Here is a 23,235-nt window from a genome sequence, read left to right as displayed (position 1 = left end):
TCCCCTGCTTGAGCAGCGGGATTGGATAGATGATCCCTTCCAACCTCAACCATTGTGTGATTCTGAGAACAGGATGCAGTTTGAGGACTGCAGGGATTGTTGCAGATGATCCTGCATGTGGGTGAGAGAGTTCTGTGACTGAAATGACATCAGCTGGGGCCGTCCTTTGAGGCAGAATATTATTGCACGTGATGCAAGGCTGTGAGAGCCAGAGTTGATACTTCTCTAGGAAGTCTAGGAAAACTGGAAGGAGGAAAGAATGGAAAAGAAAAACTAATAAAAATGAACAGAAAGAAAAAAGTTCTCTGGGGGAAAAAAAGTCATTATTTGCTCTCTGAATTTTTCTGATATGCTACTAGAAGCTGATGCAAGGGGGCGAAACACGTAAAAGGAAATGAAATGTGTACTTGATGGCATGACTTTCGTAGCTGCCTCCCGACTTGAGTTGTAAATTACTAACTGGGTATATGAATGCTTGGAGATAAGATCAATGAAGGGAACAGCACCTGAAAACCTCCTTGGTCTTATTCCTGTAGCAGCCGTTTCTTCCTGCAGAGCTATCACTGTGGCTGCATGATGCTGAAGACATTCCTGGCCCCCAGGATACACCTCATATCTCTCACTTCCTCCTGCTTATCATCCTGGTCCTATTTCTCTCCATGATGCTCTTTGATCTTACATGACTGTAGGCAAATCCCTCAATTACAGCACGAGCATGACCAAGAACTACTGCTTCCTGCTTGTACTGAGAGTGTGGGCATTGGGTTTTGTGGTGACCTTCACCCAGGTGATCCTGCTGCTGTAAATTTCTATCTGAAAGGAGAATGTTGTTGACCATTGCACATTTCAGCTGTGATTCTGGTCTTCTCCTGAAGACTGCTCTGGTAAAAGCCTCGTGGGCATCCCTGACTTTCTGGGGTCTGTTCCCATCCTTCCCAGTACTCTGCTACTCATCCTAGGTTTTGACCTCTTGGAAGTTCTCCACATTGCTGCATGTTTCCATTTCCAGAAGACATTCTCCACTTGTGCCTCCCCTCTCACTGTGGTCTCCAACTTCTCCGCAGTTCTCATCCTAATGCATCTGGAGAAGGCCTCTGGTTGCTGGGCCTTTTGGTGTAGCCGATGCCCAAGAGCATCAGCCAAAGCCAGAGTGGCCCTCCTGAACAGCCCTCCCTCACTGCCCACACCTCCCCCAAGAGCCATGCCTTCTCCCTTTGCTCCTTGAGATACCGTCCTCAGAGGAAACACCACATGGACATCCAGGCTTGGATGCAATAGAACTTTATTGAGTCTAAAGAGGGAAAGGTGGTTACTCCAAGAGGAGGTAAGCAGGATAGGGAGCAGCAGGAGCAGCCAAGAATGTGTCTCCTTTGACCATGGCAGAGTTTTCTTGGGACACGTGTTCTGCTGTCCGCAGAGAAGGAGAGGGTGCAGCAGGAGCCCCTTTGGCTGACTGGAGGGCTGTCATGGCCAGTGGAGCAGAAGACAATAGAGAAAGAGGAGAGAGTGGAAGACAGGCAAGTTAGACATGGGCTGTGTTTTTAGAGAGCCTAGGCGAGCCCCTTTCCTGATCTCCTTTTGCCAGGGGAGCCTCGGATTCTTAGCCTCTAGGAAATCCATGGCCTACATCTAGATCTTTAAAGTGGCATCACCTTCTGGATTCCTGGTGGTCCTTTTCTGGTGTCACCACTCATGGCTTTAGCAGGGGGGACACCTTCTGCTGCAGTAGCGGGGGGAAAACCTGGAGAGGTCACAGCAGTCGGAGTCGATGGGGACTCCCTCACAGCTGAGGATGCGGCCAACGGCAGCGGAGGTGGAGGATCCCACGACGGTGTTCTGCGGGAAGGAGCTGAGGATGGGTCCGGGCAGGGACACCACCACAGGAGAGGGCTGGATGACAATGGTGGAGGGCTGGCACTGCCTGACACAGGGCTCGTTGCAGCTGTTGGCCAGCGGGGTGGGCCCGCAGGGCCGGCATGGCACGCACGGGTCGCAGCAGGACATGTCTGAGGAGCTGGAGGCACCTGTGAGAGAGGCCAGGGAGGAGGCAGAGCAGCTGAGTGCATGAGGCACAGCCTGGGATTGTGCCACGAGGAGCTCTGCTCTGCCATGAGGTCTGCTGGGCTGGGACCTCAAGTGTGTGCAGGCCACAGGCACAGGGGATCCTTTACCTTGCCCTGCCAAGAGCTTGCCAAGAACCAGCAGGCCCAGGAAGGCTGCTGACTACCCCACATCCTACAAACCACTGCCAACAAATGCCAAATTCTCTCTCAGCAAGACCTCCCCTCGCCTCCCCTCCCTTTGCCTCGCCTCCCCTTCGCTTCCCCTTCGCTTCCGTTCCGTTCCCTTCCCTTCCCTTACCTTCCCTTCCCTTCCCTTCGCTTCCCTTCCCTCTCCCACAAAGAGGAGCTCCAACCTTCACAAGGTTACAGAGGGAGGATCAGCTGAGACGGTCACCAAAGACAGACCTTGTCTCCAGGCAGGAGGAAGAAGGGAAAAGGCCTTCAGACTCACCTGGTCTCTGTGGAGAAGGATGGAGAGAAGTGGATGAGAGAGCCAGCACTGGGGCTGCTTTTTATACTGGTTGTGCTCTGCCCCCAGGTCACAGGCCTGCTTGACAGAGGTGACGATTTTCTGACAAGCTCCTCTCCAATGCAAAACATCCCACTTAATGATATGGGCTGTGTTTTTGTTTCCTACATTGCTGTCTTTTCATTTCCTGCTTTAAGCCGTGTCCGTGCTGCTATGAAGTTTTGTTCTGAATGCTCAGATGAAAGGCCTGAGGACTTCCAGGCAGGAACAGGTGAGTGTGCTTGGAAGAGTAGGCTCAATGGCAGAGGCACGGAGGCATGCGGGCAGGGGATGTCGGCCTGGGACATTTGTGTGATATTCTTGTGGCCCCGTTGGCCGGAAGGGGCCCGATTCCAGCAATTCTTGACCGGACACCCCATTGGGCACCATCCCATGCACGAAGCAGGTTTCAGGAGGAGTCCTTCGCCCTTGCTGCTTGACCCTTGTCCATGTCGTGTGGCTCCCAGCATTTCCCCTGGTGAGTTCACAGAGACTTGTCCCTATGGGCAAGTTCTTTTTCTCATGTGCCCTTGTTTTCCCGCAGCATTTGTGTGAGTGCATCTGGCTGCACAGGTTTGTGCATGATTCCTCGCAGGTGTGCATGAGCAGGGGCATGTCTGCCTCTCCTCGTTTGGCCCTCACTACGAGGGGATGTTCATGCTGTTCCTAGCAGGGCTACTCTCCCTTGTTTAGTGCACAAAGGTTGCAGAGCCTGGTAGACATCAGACCGTGCTTCTTCAGGCAGAACACATCTCCTGTGTCCTGTACTAAGGAGGTCCCAAGGGTCACGTTGGCTTTAGGTACAGGAGGGAGTAACACTGAGAAATCCTGCCCTCCTCATGCTGACCATCCTGCTGTGTGTCTCTGCCTTCAGGCCAGTGTTGATGGCATCTGGCATGGGATGCAGGCCCCTCATGCCTGGTTAATGCCAAGGGCACCCCTGCGCTTCATTGCCCTGATACTGAGTGGGCGCAGGCTGTGGGCAGCAGCAGAGGAGGCAGCCAGAGCCTCTGGTGCCCAGAGGCCAGTCCTGCTCCCTGCAGAGGGGCTGGAGCTGCTGGGGCAGTGGGCCCAGGGCCCCAGCCGGTGCTCGCCCCACTGAGCACAGACCCAGCCCTCCCGCTCCAACCGCTTCTCTCCTGCTCCTATTGGGCCCTCCAACCCTCTCTTCATCTCCTCTCGGCTTCTGATCCCTTGCCCACATTTTCCTCGCTGCCTCCTTCACCTTCCACTGTTGTCTCCTGCTGGGAATGACTGAGACTGGGGCGGCAATGGTGAGGGGGAAGTGAACAGTGTCTAGGGGAGAGGCCTGGGTACCACTTGATACTATCAATGGCCTGAGTTGAGCACGGAGACCCTGAACCGCATTTGTGAAGAGGCCTGTGAATGAGAGGAACTGTGCAGAAAAGCTGCCTTCTGCATCTCATGCTGACCATGTTAGCAAGAGACCCCATATGAGAAGTCATGAAGGATCCTTGGAGCAGGCATCCATGGGAGGAGATGAAGAGTGAGTAGTCATTGTGCTTGCACAAGTAGGGAGCTCCTGAGACACGGGGGATCACAAGCAGTCGAGGACCATGTATGCAGAAGAGTGAAGAGAGCGACCTACTGTAAAAAAAAAATTGTCTGATTGGATGTCTTCTCCCTTGGCAGCGAGCGGGAGTGTTTCTGGGTGTGTGTGGGAGCTCTGCAGCAGCTGCCATTTGTGGCAGAATTTCCCCTGAGGAGGCTTCTCTACATTGGAGAAAAGAGCAAGAAGCCCCTGGGGGTTATTGAGCTGTACACCTGGGTGCAGGCCCCTCGGCTGGTGCCTGATGTTCTCTACTTCCCAATAGTCTGCAGGGCCAAAGTGGGTGCCCACATACGTGCAAGGATTCCTTCTTCATCCTGTGTAGAGTTGGGTGCTGGCCCCAGTGTTTGGTTGGGATGCCAGTAGTTACCAGGGACACTTCTCCCTTGCTGGGAGGTGGTTTGGATGGTTGCTGTTGGAAGCCTCTTTCGGGGCCTTTTGATTGACCACAGCTGGCCTGAAATTTCTGTTAAGCTCCTGTCAAAATTCTGGCTCTGGCCTTCAGTGTTCAGACCTTGGTCATGTGATTTGGAGCCTGGGGCAGAGGAGGTTCAAACACTCCAAGGATGGTGGAGGTGCTTGAGACACTTGGCCATCACCTCTCTAGACATCCTTGCCACAGAAATCTCAGCTCTACCACGCAGCTCTGCTATCTACTACACACTAAGCAATTTCATGCACTCACTGTCCATACAAACACAAGGCCACACTGACAGCTTCTCTAGCTGCCTGCATTTGCCTGCCCAGCTCCTTCCAGGCAATCCCACTACAGCTCTGCACTTGCCCTCGCTCATCTCCCAAAACTCACCCTTCCCACAAGTGCAGGGTCCCAACTAGCTCTGGCCGTTCCAGGAAGAGCTGTTCCCAGGCAGCAGAGGAAAGAGAGGCTAGAGTGGTAGAAATCACAGTGACAGCTGCTCCTAGGAGGAATAGCAGCATCTCAGGGGAAGGGGAGGAAATCTCAGTGGGGAAAACCCCTGAACTCCCCAGATGAGCAAGCAGTGGTGTGCAGGAGAACACACATTTCTAGGTGCGGAGTTGAGGACTCTACGGGGGCAACAGTCCTGCAACACTCACCTCCTACCTTGGGGAACCTGCAGCTTCCTTCATGCCATCATGAAGACATTGAGTGGGCTGCTGCCTGGGGAGCAACACGGATCCCTGCCAGAAGAGGGAGAACTGCAGACAGCACATTTCAGGCATGCTAAGAACAACCCTGTTGTCTTCCCTTCCCTTCTGTGTTCCCCTCACAGGGTCCTTTCCGTCAGCTCAGCTCTCTTGCAGCTGGGAGGTGCTTTTCTGACTGTCTCTCACACAAACAGCAGGCTCCGTCTCAGCATGTACCTCAGATCCCTCGTCCTCACTGCCCTCCTGGGGACATGGCTAGGTAAGGAATGTTTATTTACCCTTAGTGTAGTCCCTGTTTTTCGTCAGGAAACGCTGCCCTCCTCACCAGGTGTCTGAAGGGCTCTGCTCTGTGGGGAAGGATCAGATTCCATGGGTGTTTTGCACCTGTGTTCGGGAGATGCTGACAGCAATGGTCAAGAAAATATGAGAGAGCAAAGAAACACCCCATCCTCTGATCACCTCAAACCCCCTTCTCCAGCTTTCCTTTTCGCAGACATCCCTCTCTCTGCCTCTCTCTTCTGATGCATCCAAGCCGCTGTGTTTCACACAGATGTCACTGCAGCAGCTCTCTCCTCTCTGCATTCCCACCTTCCTACCTTGCAACCCAGCTACAGGACTTGTTGATGGAGTTGATGGAGCCCTTGGCAAGTTCTTATCCCACTGAGGTTACTGTGGTGTCCAAGTCTCTATGCTGGCTGCCACGTGCAATGCAGCATGTCCTGCCCATCCCGTCCTTTTCTGCATGTCAGCAGGGACAGAATTTTCTTTTTTCTCCTTTCCCATGACTGGAGAGGCAGATGAGCTGACAGGAAATGGGGAGTGGGATTCAACATTTTTTGCAGCACCTCTCCAGAGGCCTCACTCCACTACAAGTGTTCTGGTCCCAGCACAGGAGAGCAGCGAAGACAACCTGACCCCTGTGCAGCAGGAGCCTGAGGAGCAGGGCCACAGCAGAGATCTCTCACAGGAGCATCCTATCGGGGGGAAGGGATTATCCTTGCACTCAAGCAAGAAGGCCAAGCTCCTGCCCAAAACTGTACTCACTGCATTGCTGCACAGGAGGGGAGAAGGGGTCGACTTCCAAAGGGCATTGCATCCTCAAGCCTCTCCCCTCTCAATCCCTGACTCCTGACTTTCTTCCAGATGCCATGGGCCAGACCACCGTGACTCAGAAAGACGGTCTAGTCACAGTTGAGGAGAGAGGCACTTTCCAGACCACCTGCACCTATCAGACCTCTACTTTTGATGGCTTGTCCTGGTACCAGCAGAGGAGAGATCAAGCTCCACAGCTGATCTTGTATCAGGCAACAGCTGGTCTCAAGGAGAGTGGCCGATTCACCGCATTGCTGAACACCACAGTGAAATTGAGTCTGCTGCGACTGGAGGAAGTCCAGGTCTCTGACACTGCCTTGTACCTCTGTGCTGTGCAAGACACCCTGGTGCAGGAAGCTTCCTTGGCTGTGCAAAAAGCTGAGGTGGGGAGGAGGGTGGAGATGTCACTGGGAAGGCTGGACTGCAAGGAGGAGGCCCTTCAGTTTTCCCCTAACAGCAGCATTTCCACTTTACACCAAGGAATCATCCTGCCCAAAGCCTCTTTCTGAAAGGGGCTTGTGTCCTCAGCCTCATAGGAAGGAGAAGTTTGTCAAGAAGCCTCTGCTATGGAAGGCTTTTCCCTCTACATCCTGGATAATAATGGGTGTTTGCTATAGATGGTCTAATTGGGAAGAAGAGATGGATGAGGCCTTTTTCAGAAAGTTTGAGGAAGCACCAGATTTGTAGGCCCTCATGCTCATGGAGGACTTTAACCAAGTCAATATCTGCCAGCGGATCAACACAGCAGGAAGCCACTAAGCCAGGAGGTTTCTGCAGTACACGACAATAACTTCCTAAGAGAGGTGATGCAGGAGCTGACGAGGAGAGGAAAGACCTCTACTTACAAAGAAGGAAGAACTGCTGGGAAATGTCCAAGCTGGGGGCAGCTTTGGCGGGTGCCACTGTGAGACAGTGGAGTTCACAAGCTGAGAGGAGGAAAGAGGGAAAAAAGCTGAGTCAGAACTGTTGACCCCAGGAGAACAGAATTCAGTCTGCTCGGAGAATTGCCTGAACTCCAGCTCCAACTTGAATTCCAACTGCTTCAACTCCCTTGTTGAGAGAACTCCAAAGCCATGGGGTATGTCTTTGCAGAGTTGGAGAGAAGAGAAATCCAAGGGAGCAGGTGGATATTCAAGCCTCTCCTCTTGCAAGCCCAAGAATGGTCCCTCCCAACACAGAAGAAGCAAACAGAGGGGTCAGGAGGTCTGCACGAATGAACTAGAAGCAGCTGACAGAGATTAAAGATCACTTAAGTAAACTGGACATGGACAAGTCCATGGGCTCTGGTGAGAGTATGTGTGTACATATCAGTACAGCTATCAGTATATGTATCAGTACAGCCTGGGAGGTAACCTGTTGGAAAGCAGCTTTGCAGAGAAGGATGTGTATGTCCTAGTGCACCACAAGTTAACTGTGAGCCAGCAAAGTGCTCATGTGGACAAAAAAATAAATAAATAAATAAAAGAAGCCAATGGTATCTTGGGGTGCATTAGAGGGAGTGTTGTCTGTAGGTGGAGGCAAGAGATCCTTCCCCTCAGCCCTCATGAGGCCACATCTGCAGTACAATGTCCAGTTCTGGGCTCCACAGGGCAAGAGAGAGAGAGAGCTCCTGGTGTGAGACCAACAAAGGGCCACTAAGATGCTCAAGGGCCTGAGTATCTCTCCTTGAGGAAAGGCTGAGAGAACTGGGATTCTTTAGCCTGGGGAAGACAGAGGGAGGATCTTAGCAGTGCATTTAAATGTCTGAAGGGAGTTTTTGGAGGGGGTTTCGTTGTTGGCGATGGAAGTCTGGAACAGGCTTTCCAGAGACGAGGAGTCTTCATCCTTGGAGATATTCCACAGACATCTAAATGACAATCTGGGCAGCCTGCTCTAGTGACAACTGTGGCCCTGCTTGACAGAAGGTTCAACTAGATGATCTTCAGAGGTGCCTTCCAGTCTCAACCGTTCTGTGGTACTGGGGGTCACATGGACTCCCTTCATTGTTAATGTACACAAAGAGGAACTTTAGGAACATGATCCATCTTGTTCTGAAACTCGAGGGCTACGAAAAGTAAAAGAAAGTGCCTTTTGGAAGTGCTAATCTTCTTCCACTGAGTGTAAAGGCAGACCTGCTACCCAGCTGCCATTTCAGACCTCTGCCACTTAGGGAAAGGAATCTGCCTTCTTGTGACTGCAAGATACCTCTATGTGATTCCACAACAAAACCAAAAATGCATGCAAAGACGGTCTGCTTAAAACTGGTGTGGAACTGTAGGTGTGGAAATACCCTGACTCACCCAGCACCAAGCATGGGGTTTTGAGGATGTTTAATGAAAAATAATAAATACACTGAGAAAATGGAGGTGGGCTGGAAATGAGAATGTAAACTTTGTTGATAGTCTTATGCCAGGAATAAGAGCTACTGCTAGACATACCAGCCATGCTCAAATACCTGTGTCTAAGGATGATCAAATGGAAGAGCCACAAGAAGGTGGCCTAGATACACCCAGATAATAACAGGTGAAAAGGGAGACTGTATGTCCTCTTCCCTAAGGCAAGGATCTGTGTATTGAAAATTTGTAGAGGATTTGCATGAATCCCTGGCAAAGTGTTTAGGAACTTGAATCACCAGAGGACGATTCCCATGGCTCTGTGAGGGAGTGGGGTTTGGATGGGATTCATGATCCTTCTCAGGGATGACCTTTGGAGCACTATGAAGCCCTCTAGATTTATGCCGAGTGAACAGAGGGTGGTCGGCACATTGGAATCACGCTCCACCTCAGGCTTCACCCTGACCATCTGAAAGGATAGAAGATGTTGGAGCTGAACTCGTACCGGATCTGCTGGTTTCTTGGCACCTTGTGGTGCCCAGGTGCACGTACAGCGAGGGAGGAACTTGCTGGGGCAGGAGGCAGAGGGGAATGAATCTGTTGCTCACATCAAGGCCTTTTGAGAAGCTCCTTCACTTCTTCTGGAAAGCCTTCTGCAGAGCTTGTGCCACTTCCCTATTTCTGACTGTGTAGATGAAGGGGTTCAACAATGGAGTTACAACAGTGTTAAAGATGTTAACAAGTTTGTTCACATCCAAGGAGTTCTGGGCTGATGGTTTGACACACAGAAATATGGTGGAGCCATACCATATTGTAACGACCATGAGATGGGCAGAGCAGCTGGAAAAAGCTTTCCTGTGGCCTTGGGCTGTTTGGATTCTCAGGATGGCCGAGATGATGTACATGTAGGAGACCAGGGTAACCACACAGGAGACCACTACAACAAGGATGGAAATGAGGAAGGTGGCCAGCTACACAGGCCGCGCGTCCGTGCAGGCGAGGGCAAGGCAGGAGTCTATATCACAAAGAAAATGATTGATGACTTTTGGTCCACAGAATGTCAACCTGGCTGTAAGAAAAGCCAGCAGTGAGATGGCTAAAAGGCCTCCCAGCCATGAGCCAAGGGCCAGCTGAGAAGAGAAGACATTGTTCATGAGGGAGTTGTATCTCACAGGGTGACATATGGCTAAACAGTGGTCATAAGCCATGACAGGCAGGAGAAAACATTCAGTGGAGCCTAGGGACAGAAGAAAATAACTGAAGGATGCTAACTCTGAAGGAGATGGTCTGGCTAGTCCCCAGCATAACTCCCATTATGTGATGGTTTCAGCCCCATTCTATGATGACATATAGTGAGCTATGCACACAGGGCACATGACTCCACAACAGATTCTCAGGACTCCACAAGATGAGAGGGCATTCTGCTCGCATGATCTTTACCAACAACTTCAACACTTTCTCCCACAGTATCCTTACAGCCAACCTATGAAGATAAAATAGGAAAAGTGGAGATCAGGGTGGATGAAATATGTACGAGATGTCTGGCCTTTGAAGGGTGTGATCAGAAGTGTCTACTCCATCTTCCAGGAAAGCATCTTGACCCACTCAATTTGTGACTTCTGACTGCTGCATTTTTACTAGGACTGCAAGTAGGTATTTTTGGAGGGGGTAGCGGAGAAGGGAGGAGGGAAAATATAGTGTCATGTGGTAGGTGCACTCCACCCCCTTTTGCTGGAAATCAGTGAAACAGATAACTAGTGTTAGCAAGCAGCTATGAACAGCTGTGAGGCCTTGAGACCTGTGTTTCTCATGGAAAATTTAACATGACACAGCACAGGCAAAATGTATACAGGAACTTCAAGCTTGGACACCTGCTGTATGCTGAAAATATCTGGGGTGGAGAAGCGGGGGTGGAAATCATATTGACCTCATGAAAATATTGACCTCAGCTTGAGTAGAAAACAAGCCCGTGGGGTCTCTGAGTCGTGTTCTCCATGGACACCACCAGAGCTAAGTCAGCGAGGTTGAGGGCTCCCCCCTTTCTTAGGTGATTGCTTTGCACATATATCCTTTGGGACTTAGCCTTGGGATTCTTTACAGTGGAGGAGTTTGTTCTCATTCATAGATATAAACCATTGACTAGGTCTGGGACTAAGGTTAGATCAACGCTAGTGGATCTGTCTTGAAAACCATGCTGCAATGGGAGGACCGCTGAACCACCTTCTTCCTAGATTCCATCAGCAGTGGTGATACAGTCATCCTGTGCAAGTCCTCGTGTGCAGTCCTGGTTGAGGGAACTCGGTTCGGCCAAGGACGACTCCGACCCCCAGCAGGAGAGCGAGAGCGGGGCCGGCGCTGATGTCAGGCAGGGCAGGATCTTTGCCTTATATTCAAACCCTCACCAGTTCTTGCTGACTTGATCTTTGCAAGTCCTTCGGTGTTTTTGGAACGATCCCCCAGTCCCTGCTATTCTTTGAAGCCACCCGTGCTAGTGGCAGTGTGTGACAGAGCCTCTCCCCTGCCCTGCTCTCAGCCTGACGGTGGAGATCTCAGCGTGAGACGTGGCCCGGCCGCGGCCGATCCCGAGCAGGAGAGCGAGAGCGAGAGCGAGAGCGGGGCCGGCGCCGGGCCAGGGCGCAGCCCCGGGGCGGAGCTGGCGGCGGCGGCCGAGAGGAGGCGGCGGCGCCGCAGCAGAGTCGCTGCTGGCGGGGGGCAGCGCGGCGCGGCGCGATGCGGCGGGGCCGGGGCGCGGGGCTGGCGGCGCTGGCCGCGCTGCTGCTGGGTGCGCGGCGCTGCCGCCGGCGGGGGCGGCCTGGGGGGAGCCGGGGCTGTGGCTGGGGGCTTCTCCGCAGGGACAGCGCCGGGCTTTTTGATTTTGCTTTTTAAGGGGGTCTTTCAGCCTCCCTCCTTCAGCAGCCCCCTCCCTTTCTCTTTTTCAGCTGTGCTACTCTCTCATGTCATCTGTCAATCCTTTCCCCTGTGCATTCAGCATTTCTTCTTGCCCTGAAATCTGATGGCTTTCACTTAACCATCACGCCCTTTCTCGCCTGTCTTCTTTCCCTGCTTTCATCCATCCGTCCATATGCCTGACTATAAAACTCATCCACTCATGCATCCACGCAAACTTCTTCTGCAGTCTGATGAAGGCAGCATTCTGCACATTGTACGCTGGCTCCCTGTCCCCATGTGTCCCTTCTGCCTCTGTCCCACTGAAGCTTTCCCTCAGTTTAGCCCTTTCGCACGGATGCTCCTGCAGAAGCAGCTGTTGAAGCTAGACGGAAAATAATTTTCAGTATTTCTATCTTCTTCCTCCACAGCGGCTGCTGGCAAAGCCCAGATCCAGCAGGAGCCATCGGCAGAGACCACCGAGGGCAAAGGCGTCAACATCACCTGCTCACACCCCAACATTCAGTCCAGCGAGTTCATCTACTGGTACTGGCAGCTCCCGGGACGAGGTCCCGCGTTCATCGCGAGCCTTCATAAAGACTCCAAGGCCGTGTCGGAGCCGGCAGGGACCCTGCTCGTGGGCGCAGAGCGCCGCTCCAGCGCCCTGCAGCTCTCCCGGCCCCGGCGGCGGGACGCGGCGGTCTATTACTGCGCGCTGGGAGCCCCGGCGGGACCGGCCGGGGCTGCGGCCGGGCAGGAACCGGCGCGGGGGCGGGGCGGGCGCGGGGGCGGCTGCTGGGGTCGGTGCCGGCCGCTGCCGCCGGGGAGCGCTGCGGCTGCGCGCGCCGGGGCCGCCTCTCCTCTCCTCTCGTCTCCTCCCCTCCCTTCCCCTCCTCTCCGCTGGTCTCCTCACCTCTCAGCAGTAGGCAGGGAGCTCCTCTGCCCGTGTGACACAGACAAACATAACCCACCCTGTTGGTGTCAGGGGAGGAAACAGAGCCTATCTGGAGATGTCCCGGCATTATCCACTCTCCCGTTTGCCTCATGGACTAGGCAGAGACACACAAAAGAGAAACCTTCTTTCCACTCCCCCTGAAAGGGGCCAATGAAATGCGTCAGCCCCTGCCATTGCTTTGGGAAAGGGGAAGATCACATTGAATTGTTGACCTGAATTGCCCACCTACCTCAGCCCACACCTGCAATGGCTTTTCCCCCTACAGCTTGAGGCACTGTCCTCAGCAAAAACACCACATGGACACCCAGGCTTGGATGCAACAGAACCTTATTGAGTCTAAAGAAGGAAATGTGGTTGCTCCAAGATGAAGTCACCATGACAGGGAGCAGCAGGAGCAGCCAAGAATGTGCATACTGTCACCAGAGCAGAGTTTTCTCAGGGCATGTGTCTGCTGCACCCACAGAAGGAGAGGGTGCAACCTTGACTGACCTGAGGGGGGGTCATGGCCAGTGGAGCAGAAGACAACACCAAAAAGGTAGGGAAAGGGAGAAAAGGAGTTCAGAAATGGGTTTTCTGGGAGCCCAGGCTAGTTCCTTTGATGCCCTCCTTTTGCAAGGCGACACGGGGATTCTCAGTTTCTAGGAAATTAATGGCCTTCAAATAACTCATCAAACTGTCATCAACTTTTGGATTCCTGGTGGTCCTTCTCCAGTGCCATCATCAGTGGCTTTAGCAGGGGGGACACCTTCTGCCGCAGTAGAGGCTGGAAAACCTGGAGAGGTCACAGCAGTCGGAGTTGATGGGGACTCCCTCACAGCTGAGGATGTGGCCAACGGCAGCGGAGGTGGAGGATCCCACGACGGTGTTCTGTGGGAAGGAGCTAAGGATGGGTCCGGGCAGGGCAACCAGCACAGGAGGGGGATCAATGACGACAGTGGAGGCCTGGCACTGCCTGACACAGGGCTCGTTGCAGCTGTTGGCCAGCGGGGTGGGCCCGCAGGGCCGGCATGGCACGCACGGGTCGTAGCAGGACATGGGTGGGCTCTGGAGGTGCAGCTGGGAGAGAGGACAGGGAGGAAGCAGAGCAGGGGGGTGTGTGAGCAGCATCCTGTCTCCTGCCGGGAAGGAGCCAAGGCAGCTGCTGGGCTGTGAGTGTCAGTCTCTGCAGGGAGGCGCACAGGCTGCTTCTCCTTGCCCTTGGCCTGCCAGGTTCCTGCACAGAGCGTGAATGCCCAGGGAAGGTCCTGCCTTGCCCATAACCAGGAGTCACCTTAGTCCAGCCCCGGCCTCTCTCTGAGCTAGACCCTTCTTCCCCCTTCTCCCTCCCTTGACCAGCAGCTCCAAGACCCAGCCTGCGATGAGGGAGCAGGTCTTGCCTGAGACCAGCCACAGGAGAAGGAGGAGGATAAAGGGCTTCCCACTCACCTGGCTCACACGGAGGAGGAGGTGAAGGAAGTGGATGAGACAGTGAGGGAGTCACGCTGGCTTTTATAGTGGACTTGCCCTGCCCCAGGTGCCATGGCCCCCTTGGAAGAAGTGACAATTTTCTCAGATGCTCCTAATGAACAGAAAACATCCCAGCTAATGACATGGGCTGTGCTGTTGCTTCCTCTGGGCTGCCATCTCATTTCCTTGTTTAATTCCTGCCTGGTCCCTCACACAAGGAAGCTTCTTTTGAGAGATGGGATGGGAGCCCCAAGGATTTCCTGAGCACCAATGTGTCAGTGTGGGCGGAAGATGTGGCAACAGAGCCGGAGGAGTCCCTGGGGCACTGGTAATGGCAGACACCCCTCAAGGTGGTTTGTGTCCCCATTCTCAGGAAGCGGGGCAGCTGCTCCCCACCCTGCAGTCGCCAAATGCAGCCCAAAGTCTCCCATGTGTGAGGATGGGCACGTCCTTCACTCAGCCTCCCTCCCAGCCCCCTCCAGTGGGCCCTAGTCCACACCCCAATGTGAAATGTTGCAGTTTGAAAGCCGTAGTGGTAGTGGTGGCGGGAGGGGGGGGGGGAGATAACAAATCAATATCGGATTCACAAACATTCTGTGGATCGTAGGTCTAATCACCTTCCTAGGAGTGAATCGAGTTCCCAAATAGTGTGATCACCTATAAGCTCGACTCTGGCAGTATCGGATTCACGAACAGTCCATCAACTGTAGGTCCGATCGCCTCCCCCTAACAAGTAGTCGAGTTCACAAAAAGTATGATTTATTCAAATGCAATATTTACAAAGCAGGTTTCGGATGTCAGTACAGGAAACTCTCTACTAGAGCGTGGGGTTTTTAGCTAGCTCTGATGTACAAATGTGCAATCATCACTCACCCCAGAAGATGGGAGAGGGCTCTCAGTCTCGAGTCTCATCTGGCGGCGCGCCAGTCCAAGGGGAGGAAAGGGGGATCAGCCTGTCAGCTGACGCAGGAGTTACAACGGTTTCTTCCCCTCTCACTCCTTAGTCTCCTCAGTCAGCATCCCAACCTGAGAGGAGGGAAGGGGACTCAGCCTGTCGACTGATCCAAGAGTTACGATGGTTTCTTCCCCCCTCCTTTTCATCCTTAGTTCCCTTTTATACATTTCTGTACGTTCAGGTGGAGCTTGAGTGACTAGACTCATACCTAATATTGTTATTGATTGGTGAAAAAGTTTCTCGCTTTCATTTAAAGGTACAGACAATCGAAAATCTAGAGCTCATGCTCAGTGAGGAGTGGTTGTACCTCGGAGGCGGGTAACTTTTGGGATGAAAGTGTGGTTTTGATATTATAATGAGCAAAGTTCAAGCAAAGTTCATCCGAAAGGAGTGATGTGCCACCTTTGCTGGCTCAGCACCGGACATGTTATCGTATATCTCCCATTAGACAGCCACTGTGTGGCTTATCAGCAGCCCAGCACAGGGAGAGCAACAGAGTTTGGCCGCGGTGTCTTCACTCCACTCCACCCTCCATTACTCCCCTTTTCAGCTGTGAGGAGGGCAGATTGTGTTGCCCAGGGAACCATGGAGGAGCTGAGTCCGGGCATACCAACCATCCTGAAAATGGCAACTGTGTATCACCCCAAGCAAGCTTTTGTAATGCCAAAACTTCAGTTAGGGCCTAGATTTCCTCTCAGTTCCTGCTTTCAAACAATTCTTCCACGCCCAGGATCAGGTGAGCTGCGCTGCTGAGTTTCACGTCTCTCCCTCCTAATGCAGCTCCTGGAGACATCTACTGACCTATTGCTGTTCCTCTTCTCCCTGAATAGGGAACCGCTGAGAGTGCTAAAAGGCAGGTGGTGACACCAGGACTAGGGCCAAAGTGACCAAAACCCAGCACCAATGCTCAAAGGGGACAGTCCCCTCATGGCCATGGCCAGCAGCACCATCTGAATCCAGTCCTGCTGCACCTTCTCCTATGACACCTCCCATGAGGGATCACCTAGGAGCAGCCCATTCACCTCGTTCGGCACTGGGGGAGATGAAGGAGGGCTGGTCTCTGGAGTCCCATTGTCTAGGGGAATTCAAGGCAACTTCAGCATCAATTGGCATCCCCCCACACGGAAAACCATCTTCTTGGTTTCCATTGAAAGATCTTTACTTTGAAACAAGCCCTGACCAAATGGTTGAAATTTCTCAAATGGGCACTTTCCATTGGACGTGCCGAAGTCACATGCTCTGAGTTTTCCAGTGTGAACCTCAGCCAAGTGCGCTCGGATCCTGGCAGGGTTGCCCTTGTGCTCCATCCCACACACACTGCCTTTCCCAGGGGATTTCCTGCTCTAGAAACACAAATACCACCTCTGTTCCCTCGTGCTCCTTTTCAGGTTTTCCCAATCTAGGTGTGTCTCCACTTTGGCCTCTGACCAGGGCCTCCCTCCATATGCACTTGCAGCACATTTCTCCTTGCATTTCACATGTTGTAAAGACCTCCAAATATAGCAAGGTCAATTGTGAGGAGACCTTAGCCCTGGCAGAGGTAGCAGCAGCAGCCAGAAGAGCTTGGTGAGCCCCAGGCAGGGAGCATGGGGGAGTGGGCAACAGAGTTGGGGTTTCGCTGGGGCCTGGTGGCCTGGCTGGGCTCTGCAGCCAGACCGGACCCACCACTGCCAGGGAGCACGTGGAGCACAGGGTGCTCCTGCTCACAGGAATGGACAAGCAGAAGCAGCTCAGCGGAGAAGATGCAGCCATGCAGCAGGCTGGGGATGGGTCCTACATGTCTTCTGGCAGCCTCCTCATGCCAGCACACTGGGGGCTTCTCACTGGGATGCGGCATGACATCCCTCATGCTGGAAACCTCCCAGTCCTCGCAAGAACAGAGGGAAAGGGACATCCGGGCCCTGGTTCTAGACCCAACCTGCAGCTTGCTCTGGTCTGGGCCTGTTTATCCTGGCAGAGGAGAAGCCTCCCTGCCTGGAAGCAGCAGGACCACACACGGCTTTGCTGGCACAATAAGCTCAGCCACGTTGGCAGATTTCACGGTACGATCTGCAGCCTGGGTCAGATGAGAACCTCTCCCTCTGGGCAGCAACGAGTGGCCACTCTAGGAGAATACCATGACAGGAGCTTTCTCAGCGCCTGCATCTCCAGTACCTTCTCCCTCTCTCAGTCCAGATGAGGACATGTGCAAGACACGGAGGTTTCCACTGATTCCCAGGGATGTTCTGGGTCATATGAAGAGAGCCCTTGATCACTGTGTGCTTGTCACTGCTTACCCAGTGTTGTGGCATGGCCACATGATGTCAGGCAGGGCAGGATCTTTGCCTTATATTCAAATCCTCACCAGTTCTTGCTGACTTGATCTTTCCAAGTCCTTTGGTGTTTTTGGAACGATCCCCCAGTCCCTGCTCTTCTTTGAAGCCACCCGCGCTAGTGGCAGTGTGTGACAGCGCTGCCTGAAGGGCCTCTCCCCTGCCCTGCTCTCAGCCTGACGGTGGAGATCCCAGCGTGAGACGTGGCCCGGCCGGGGCGACCCCGAGCAGGAGAGCGAGAGCGAGAGCGGGGCCGGCGCCGGGCCAGGGCGCAGCCCCGGGGCGGAGCTGGCGGCGGCGGCCGAGAGGAGGCGGCGGCGCCGCAGCAGAGTCGCTGCTGGCGGGGGGCAGCGCGGCGCGGCGCGATGCGGCGGGGCCGGGGCGCGGGGCTGGCGGCGCTGGCCGCGCTGCTGCTGGGTGCGCGGCGCTGCCGCCGGCGGGGGCGGCCTGGGGGGAGCCGGGGCTGTGGCCGGGGGCTTCTCCGCGGGGACATCGCTGGGCCTTTTGATCTTGCTTTTTAAGGGGGTCTTTCAGCCTCCCTCCTTCATCAGCCCCATCCCTTTCTCTTTTTCAGCTGTGCTACTCTCTCATGCCATCTGTCAATCCTTTCCCCTGTGCATTCAGCATTTCTTCTTGCCCTGAAATCTGATGGCTTTCACTTACCATCACACCCTTTCTCTCCTGTCTTCTTTCCCTGCTTTCATCCATCCGTCCATATGCCTGACTATAAAACTCATCCACTCATGCATCCACGCAAACTTCTTCTGCAGTCTGATGAAGGCAGCATTCTGCACAATGTACACTGGCTCCCTGTCCCCATGTTTCCCTTCAGCCTCTGTCCCACTGAAGCTTTCCCTCAGTTTAGCCCTTTCTCACGGATGCTCCTGCAGAAGCAGCTGTTGAAGCTAGACGGAAAATAATTTTCAGTATTTCTATCTTCTTCCTCCACAGCGGCTGCTGGCAAAGCCCAGATCCAGCAGGAGCCATCGGCAGAGACCATCGAGGGCAAAGCCGTCAACATCACCTGCTCACACCCCAACATTCAGTCCAACGAGTTCATCTACTGGTACCAGCAGCTCCCAGGACGAGGTCCCGCGTTCATCGCGAGCCTTCATAAAGACTCCAAGGCCGTGTCGGAGCCGGCAGGGACCCTGCTCGTGGGCGCAGAGCGCCGCTCCAGCGCCCTGCAGCTCTCCCGGCCCCGGCGGCGGGACGCGGCGGTCTATTACTGCGCGCTGGGAGCCCCGGCGGGACCGGCCGGGGCTGCGGCCGGGCAGGAACCGGCGCGGGGGCGGGGCGGGCGCGGGGGCGGCTGCTGGGGTCGGTGCCGGCCGCTGCCGCCGGGGGGCGCTGCGGCTGCGCGCGCCGGGGCCGCCTCTCCTCTCCTCTCGTCTCCTCCCCTCCCTTCCCCTCCTCTCCGCTGGTCTCCTCACCTCTCAGCAGTAGGCAGGGAGCTCCTCTGCCCGTGTGACACAGACAAACATAACCCACCCTGTTGGTGTCAGGGGAGGAAACAGAGCCTATCTGGAGATGTCCCGGCATTATCCACTCTCCCGTTTGCCTCATGGACTAGGCAGAGACACACAAAAGAGAAACCTTCTTTCCACTCCCCCTGAAAGGGGCCAATGAAATGTGTCAGCCCCTGCCATTGCTTTGGGAAAGGGGAAGATCACATTGAATTGTTGACCTGAATTGCCCACCTACCTCAGCCCACACCTGCAATGCCTTTTCCCCCTACAGCTTGAGGCACTGTCCTCAGCAAAAACACCACATGGACACCCCGGCTTGGATGCAACAGAACTTTATTGAGTCTAAAGAAGGAAATGTGGTTGCTCCAAGATGTGGTCCCCATGACAGGGAGCAGCAGGAGCAGCCAAGAATGTGCATACTGTCACCAGAGCAGAGTTTTCTCAGGGCATGTGTCTGCTGCACCCACAGAAGGAGAGGGTGCAACCTTGACTGACCTGAGGGGGGGGTCATGGCCAGTGGAGCAGAAGCCAACATGGAAAAAGTAGGGAAAGGGAGAAAAGGAGTTCAGAAATGGGTTTTCTGGGAGCCCAGGCTAGTTCCTTTGATGCCCTCCTTTTGCAAGGCAACACGGGGATTCTCAGTTTCTAGGAAGTCAATGGCCTTCAAATAACTCATCAAACTGTCATCAACTTTTGGATTCCTGGTGGTCCTTCTCCAGTGCCATCATCAGTGGCTTTAGCAGGGGGGACACCTTCTGCTGCAGTAGAGGCTGGAAAACCTGGAGAGGTCACAGCAGTCGGAGTTGATGGGGACTCCCTCACAGCTGAGGATGCGGCCAACGGCAGCGGAGGTGGAGGATCCCACGACAGTGTTCTGTGGGAAGGAGCTGAGGATGGGTCCGGGCAGGGCAACCAGCACAGGAGGGGGATCAATGACGACAGTGGAGGCCTGGCACTGCCTGACACAGGGCTCGTTGCAGCTGTTGGCCAGCGGGGTGGGCCCGCAGGGCCGGCATGGCACGCATGGGTCGTAGCAGGACATGGGTGGGCTCTGGAGGTGCAGCTGGGAGAGAGGACAGGGAGGGAGCAGAGTAGGGAGGTGTGTGAGCAGCATCCTGTCTCCTGCTGGGAAGGAGCCAAGGCAGCTGCTGGGCTGCGAGTGTCAGTCTCTGCAGAGAGACGCACAGGCTGCTTCTCCTTGCCCTTGGCCTGCCAGGGTCCTGCACAGAGCGTGAATGCCCAGGGAAGGTCCTGCCTTGCCCATAACCAGGAGTCACCTTAGTCCAGCCCCGGCATCTCTATGAGCTAGACCCTTCTTCCCCCTTCTCACTCCCATGACCAGCAGCCCCAAGACCCAGCCTGCGATGAGGGAGCAGGTCTTGCCTGAGACCAGCCACAGGAGAAGGAGGAGGATAAAGGGCTTCCCACTCACCTGGCTCACACGGAGGAGGAGGTGAAGGAAGTGGCTGAGACAGTGAGGGAGTCACGCTGGCTTTTATAGTGGACCTGCACTGCCCCAGGTGCCATGGCCCCCTTGGAAGAAGTGACAATTTTCTCAGATGCTCCTAATGAACGGAAAACATCCCAGCTAATGACATGAGCTGTGCTGTTGCTTCCTCTAGGCTGCCATCTCATTTCCTTGTTTAATTCCTGCCTGGTCCCTCACACAAGGAAACTTCTTTTGAGAGATGGGCTGGGAGTCCCAAGGATTTCCTGAGCAACAGTGTGTCAGTGTGGGCGGAAGATGTGGCAACAGAGCCAGAGGAGTCCCTGGGGCACTGGTAATGGCAGACACTCCTCAAGGTGGTTTGTGTCCCCGTTCTCAGGAAGTGGGGCAGCTGCTCCCCACCCTGCAGTCCCCAAATGCAGCCCAAAGTCTCCCATGTGTGAGGATGGGCACGTCCTTCACTCGGCCTCCCTCCCAGCCCCCTCCAGTGAGCCCTAGTCCATACCCCAATGTGAAATGTTGCAGTTTGAAAGCCGTAGTGGTAGTGGTGGCGGGGGGGAGGGGAGGAGATAACAAATCAATATCGGATTCACAAACATTCTGTGGATCGTAGGTCTAATCACCTTCCTAGGAGTGAATCGAGTTCCCAAATAGTGTGATCACCTATAAGCTCGACTCTGGCAGTATCGGATTCACGAACAGTCCGTCAACTGTAGGTCCGATCGCCTCCCCCTAACAAGTAGTCGAGTTCACAAAAAGTATGATTTATTCAAATGCAATATTTACAAAGCAGGTTTTGGATGTCAGTACAGGAAACTCTCTACTAGAGCGTGGGGTTTTTAGCTAGCTCTGATGTACAAATGTGCAATCATCGCTCACCCCAGAAGATGGGGAGAGGGCTCCCAGCCTCGAGTCTCCTCTGGCGGCGCACCAGTCCAAGGGGAGGAAAGGGGGATCAGCCTGTCAGCTGACCCAGGAGTTACAATGGTTTCTTCCCCTCTCACTCCTTAGTCTCCTCAGTCAGCGTCCTGACCTGAGGGGAGGGAAGGGGACTCAGCCTGTCGACTGATCCAAGAGTTACGATGGTTTCTTCCCCCCTCCTTTTCATCCTTAGTTCCCCTTTTATACATTTCTTTACGTTCAGGTGGAGCTTGAGTGACTAGACTCATACCTAATATTGTTATTGATTGGTGAAAATGTTTCTCGCTTTCATTTAAAGGTACAGACAATCGAAAATCTAGAGCGCATGCTCAGTGAGGAGTGGTTGTACCTCGGAGGCGGGTAACTTTTGGGATGAAAGTGTGGTTTTGATATTTTAATGAGCAAAGTTCAAGCAAAGTTCATCCAAAAGGAGTGATGTGCCACCTTTGCTGGCTCAGCACCAGACATGTTATCGTATATCTCCCATTAGATAGACACTGTGCATCTTATCAGCAGCCCAGCACAGGGAGAGCAACAGAGTTTGGCCGCGGTGTCTTCACTCCACTCCATCCTCTGTTGCTCCCCTTTGCAGCTGTGAGGAGGGCAGATTGTGTTGCCCAGGGAACCATGGAGGAGCTGAGTCCGTGCGTACCAACCATCCTGAAAATGGCAACTGTGTATCACCCCAAGCAAGCTTTTGTAATGCCAAAACTTCAGTTAGGGCCTAGTTTTCCTCTCAGTTCCTGCTTTCAAACAATTCTTCCACACCCAGGATCAGGTGAGCTGCGCTGCTGAGTTTCATGTCTCTCCCTCCCAGTGCAGCCCCTGGAGACATCTACTGACCTTTTGCTGTTCCTCTTCTCCCTGAATAGGGAACCGCTTAGAGTCCTAAAAGGCAGGTGGTGACACCGGGACTAGGGCCAAAGTTACCAAAACCCAGCACCAATGCTCAAAGGGGACAGTCCCCTCATGGCCATGGCCAGCAGCACCATCTGAATCCAGTCCTGCTGCACCTTCTCCTATGACACCTCCCATGAGGGATCACCTAGGAGCAGCCCATTCACCTCGTTCGGCACTGGGGGAGATGAAGGAGGGCTGGTCTCTGGAGTCCCATTGTCTAGGGGAATTCAAGGCAACTCCAGCATCAATTGGCATCCCCCCACACGGAAAACCATCTTCTTGGTTTCCATTGAAAGATCTTTACTTTGAAACAAGCCCTGACCAAATGGTTGAAATTTCTCAAATGGGCACGTTCCATTGGACGTGCTGAAGTCACATGCTCTGAGTTTTCCAGTGTGAACCTCAGCCAAGTGTGCTTGGATCCTGCCAGGGTTGCCCTTCTGCTCCATCCCACACACACTGCCCTTCCCAGAGGATTTCCTGCTCTAGAAACACAAATACCACCTCTGTTCCCCCATGCTCCTGTTCAGGTTTTCCCAATCTAGGTGTGTCTTCACTTTGGCCCCTGACCAGAGCCTCCCTCCATACGCACCTTGCAGCACATTTCTCCTTGCATTTCACATGTCGCAGAGACCTCCAGCTATAGCAAAGTGGATTGTGAGGAGACCTTAGCCCTGGCTGAGGTAGCTCTTAACAGCAGCAGCCAGAAGAGCTTGGTGAGCCCCAGGCAGGGAGCATGGGGGAGTGGGCAACAGAGTTGGGGTTTCACTGGGGCCTGGTGGCCTGGCTGGGCTCTGCAGCCAGACCGGACCCAGCACTGCCAGGGAGCACATGGAGCACAGGGAGCTCCTGCTCACAGGAATGGACAAGCCAGAAGCAGCTCAGCGGAGAAGATGCAGCCATGCAGCAGGGTGGGGATGGGTCCTACATGTCTTCTGGCAGTCTCCTCATGCCAGCACACTGGGGGCTTCTCACTGGGATGCAGCATGACATCCCTCGTGCTGGACACCACCCAGCCCTCGCAAGAACAGAGGGAAAGGGACATCCGGGCCCTGGTTCTAGACCCAACCTGCAGCTTGCTGTGATCTGGGCCTGTTTATCCTGGCAGAGGAGAAGCCTCCCTGCCTGGAAGCAGCAGGACCACACACGGCTTTGCTGGCACAATAAGCTTAGCCATGTTGGCAGGTTTCAGGGTAGGACCCGCAGCCTGGGTCTGATGAGAACCTCTCCCTCCTGGCAGCAAAGAGTGGCCACTCCAGGAGAACACCATG

At 54.1% G+C, this 23,235-nt stretch overlaps 5 pseudogenes and 1 gene segment (V, D, J or C); 2 read left to right on the top strand and 4 right to left on the bottom strand.

The window, feature by feature from the left end:
* Positions 1-1,698: 1,698 nt before the first annotated feature.
* On the bottom strand, positions 1,699-2,579 carry LOC148591614 (feather keratin Cos1-2 pseudogene; annotated as a pseudogene).
* Positions 2,580-9,305: 6,726 nt separating this feature from the next.
* Positions 9,306-9,987, bottom strand: LOC148591613 (olfactory receptor 6F1-like; annotated as a pseudogene).
* A 1,416-nt stretch (positions 9,988-11,403) lies between these two features.
* Positions 11,404-12,784, top strand: LOC148591612 (T cell receptor alpha variable 4 pseudogene; annotated as a pseudogene).
* Positions 12,785-13,243: 459 nt separating this feature from the next.
* On the bottom strand, positions 13,244-14,021 carry LOC148591611 (feather keratin Cos2-3 pseudogene; annotated as a pseudogene).
* Positions 14,022-17,592: 3,571 nt separating this feature from the next.
* Positions 17,593-18,972, top strand: LOC148591610 (T cell receptor alpha variable 4-like). The segment is given in 3 exon segments: positions 17,593-17,644; positions 18,179-18,547; positions 18,968-18,972. Coding segments are annotated over 3 exon segments (426 nt in total).
* Positions 18,973-19,432: 460 nt separating this feature from the next.
* LOC148591609 (feather keratin Cos2-3 pseudogene) lies at positions 19,433-20,210 on the bottom strand (annotated as a pseudogene).
* Between the last annotated feature and the right edge of the window lie 3,025 nt (positions 20,211-23,235).

This window comes from Tinamus guttatus, unplaced genomic scaffold (assembly GCF_059628265.1).
Source record: "Tinamus guttatus ecotype Peru unplaced genomic scaffold, ASM5962826v1 Tinamus_guttatus_pri_ptg000732l, whole genome shotgun sequence".
NCBI lineage: Eukaryota > Metazoa > Chordata > Aves > Tinamiformes > Tinamidae > Tinamus > Tinamus guttatus.
This window is presented reverse-complemented; position numbering and strand designations above follow the sequence as displayed.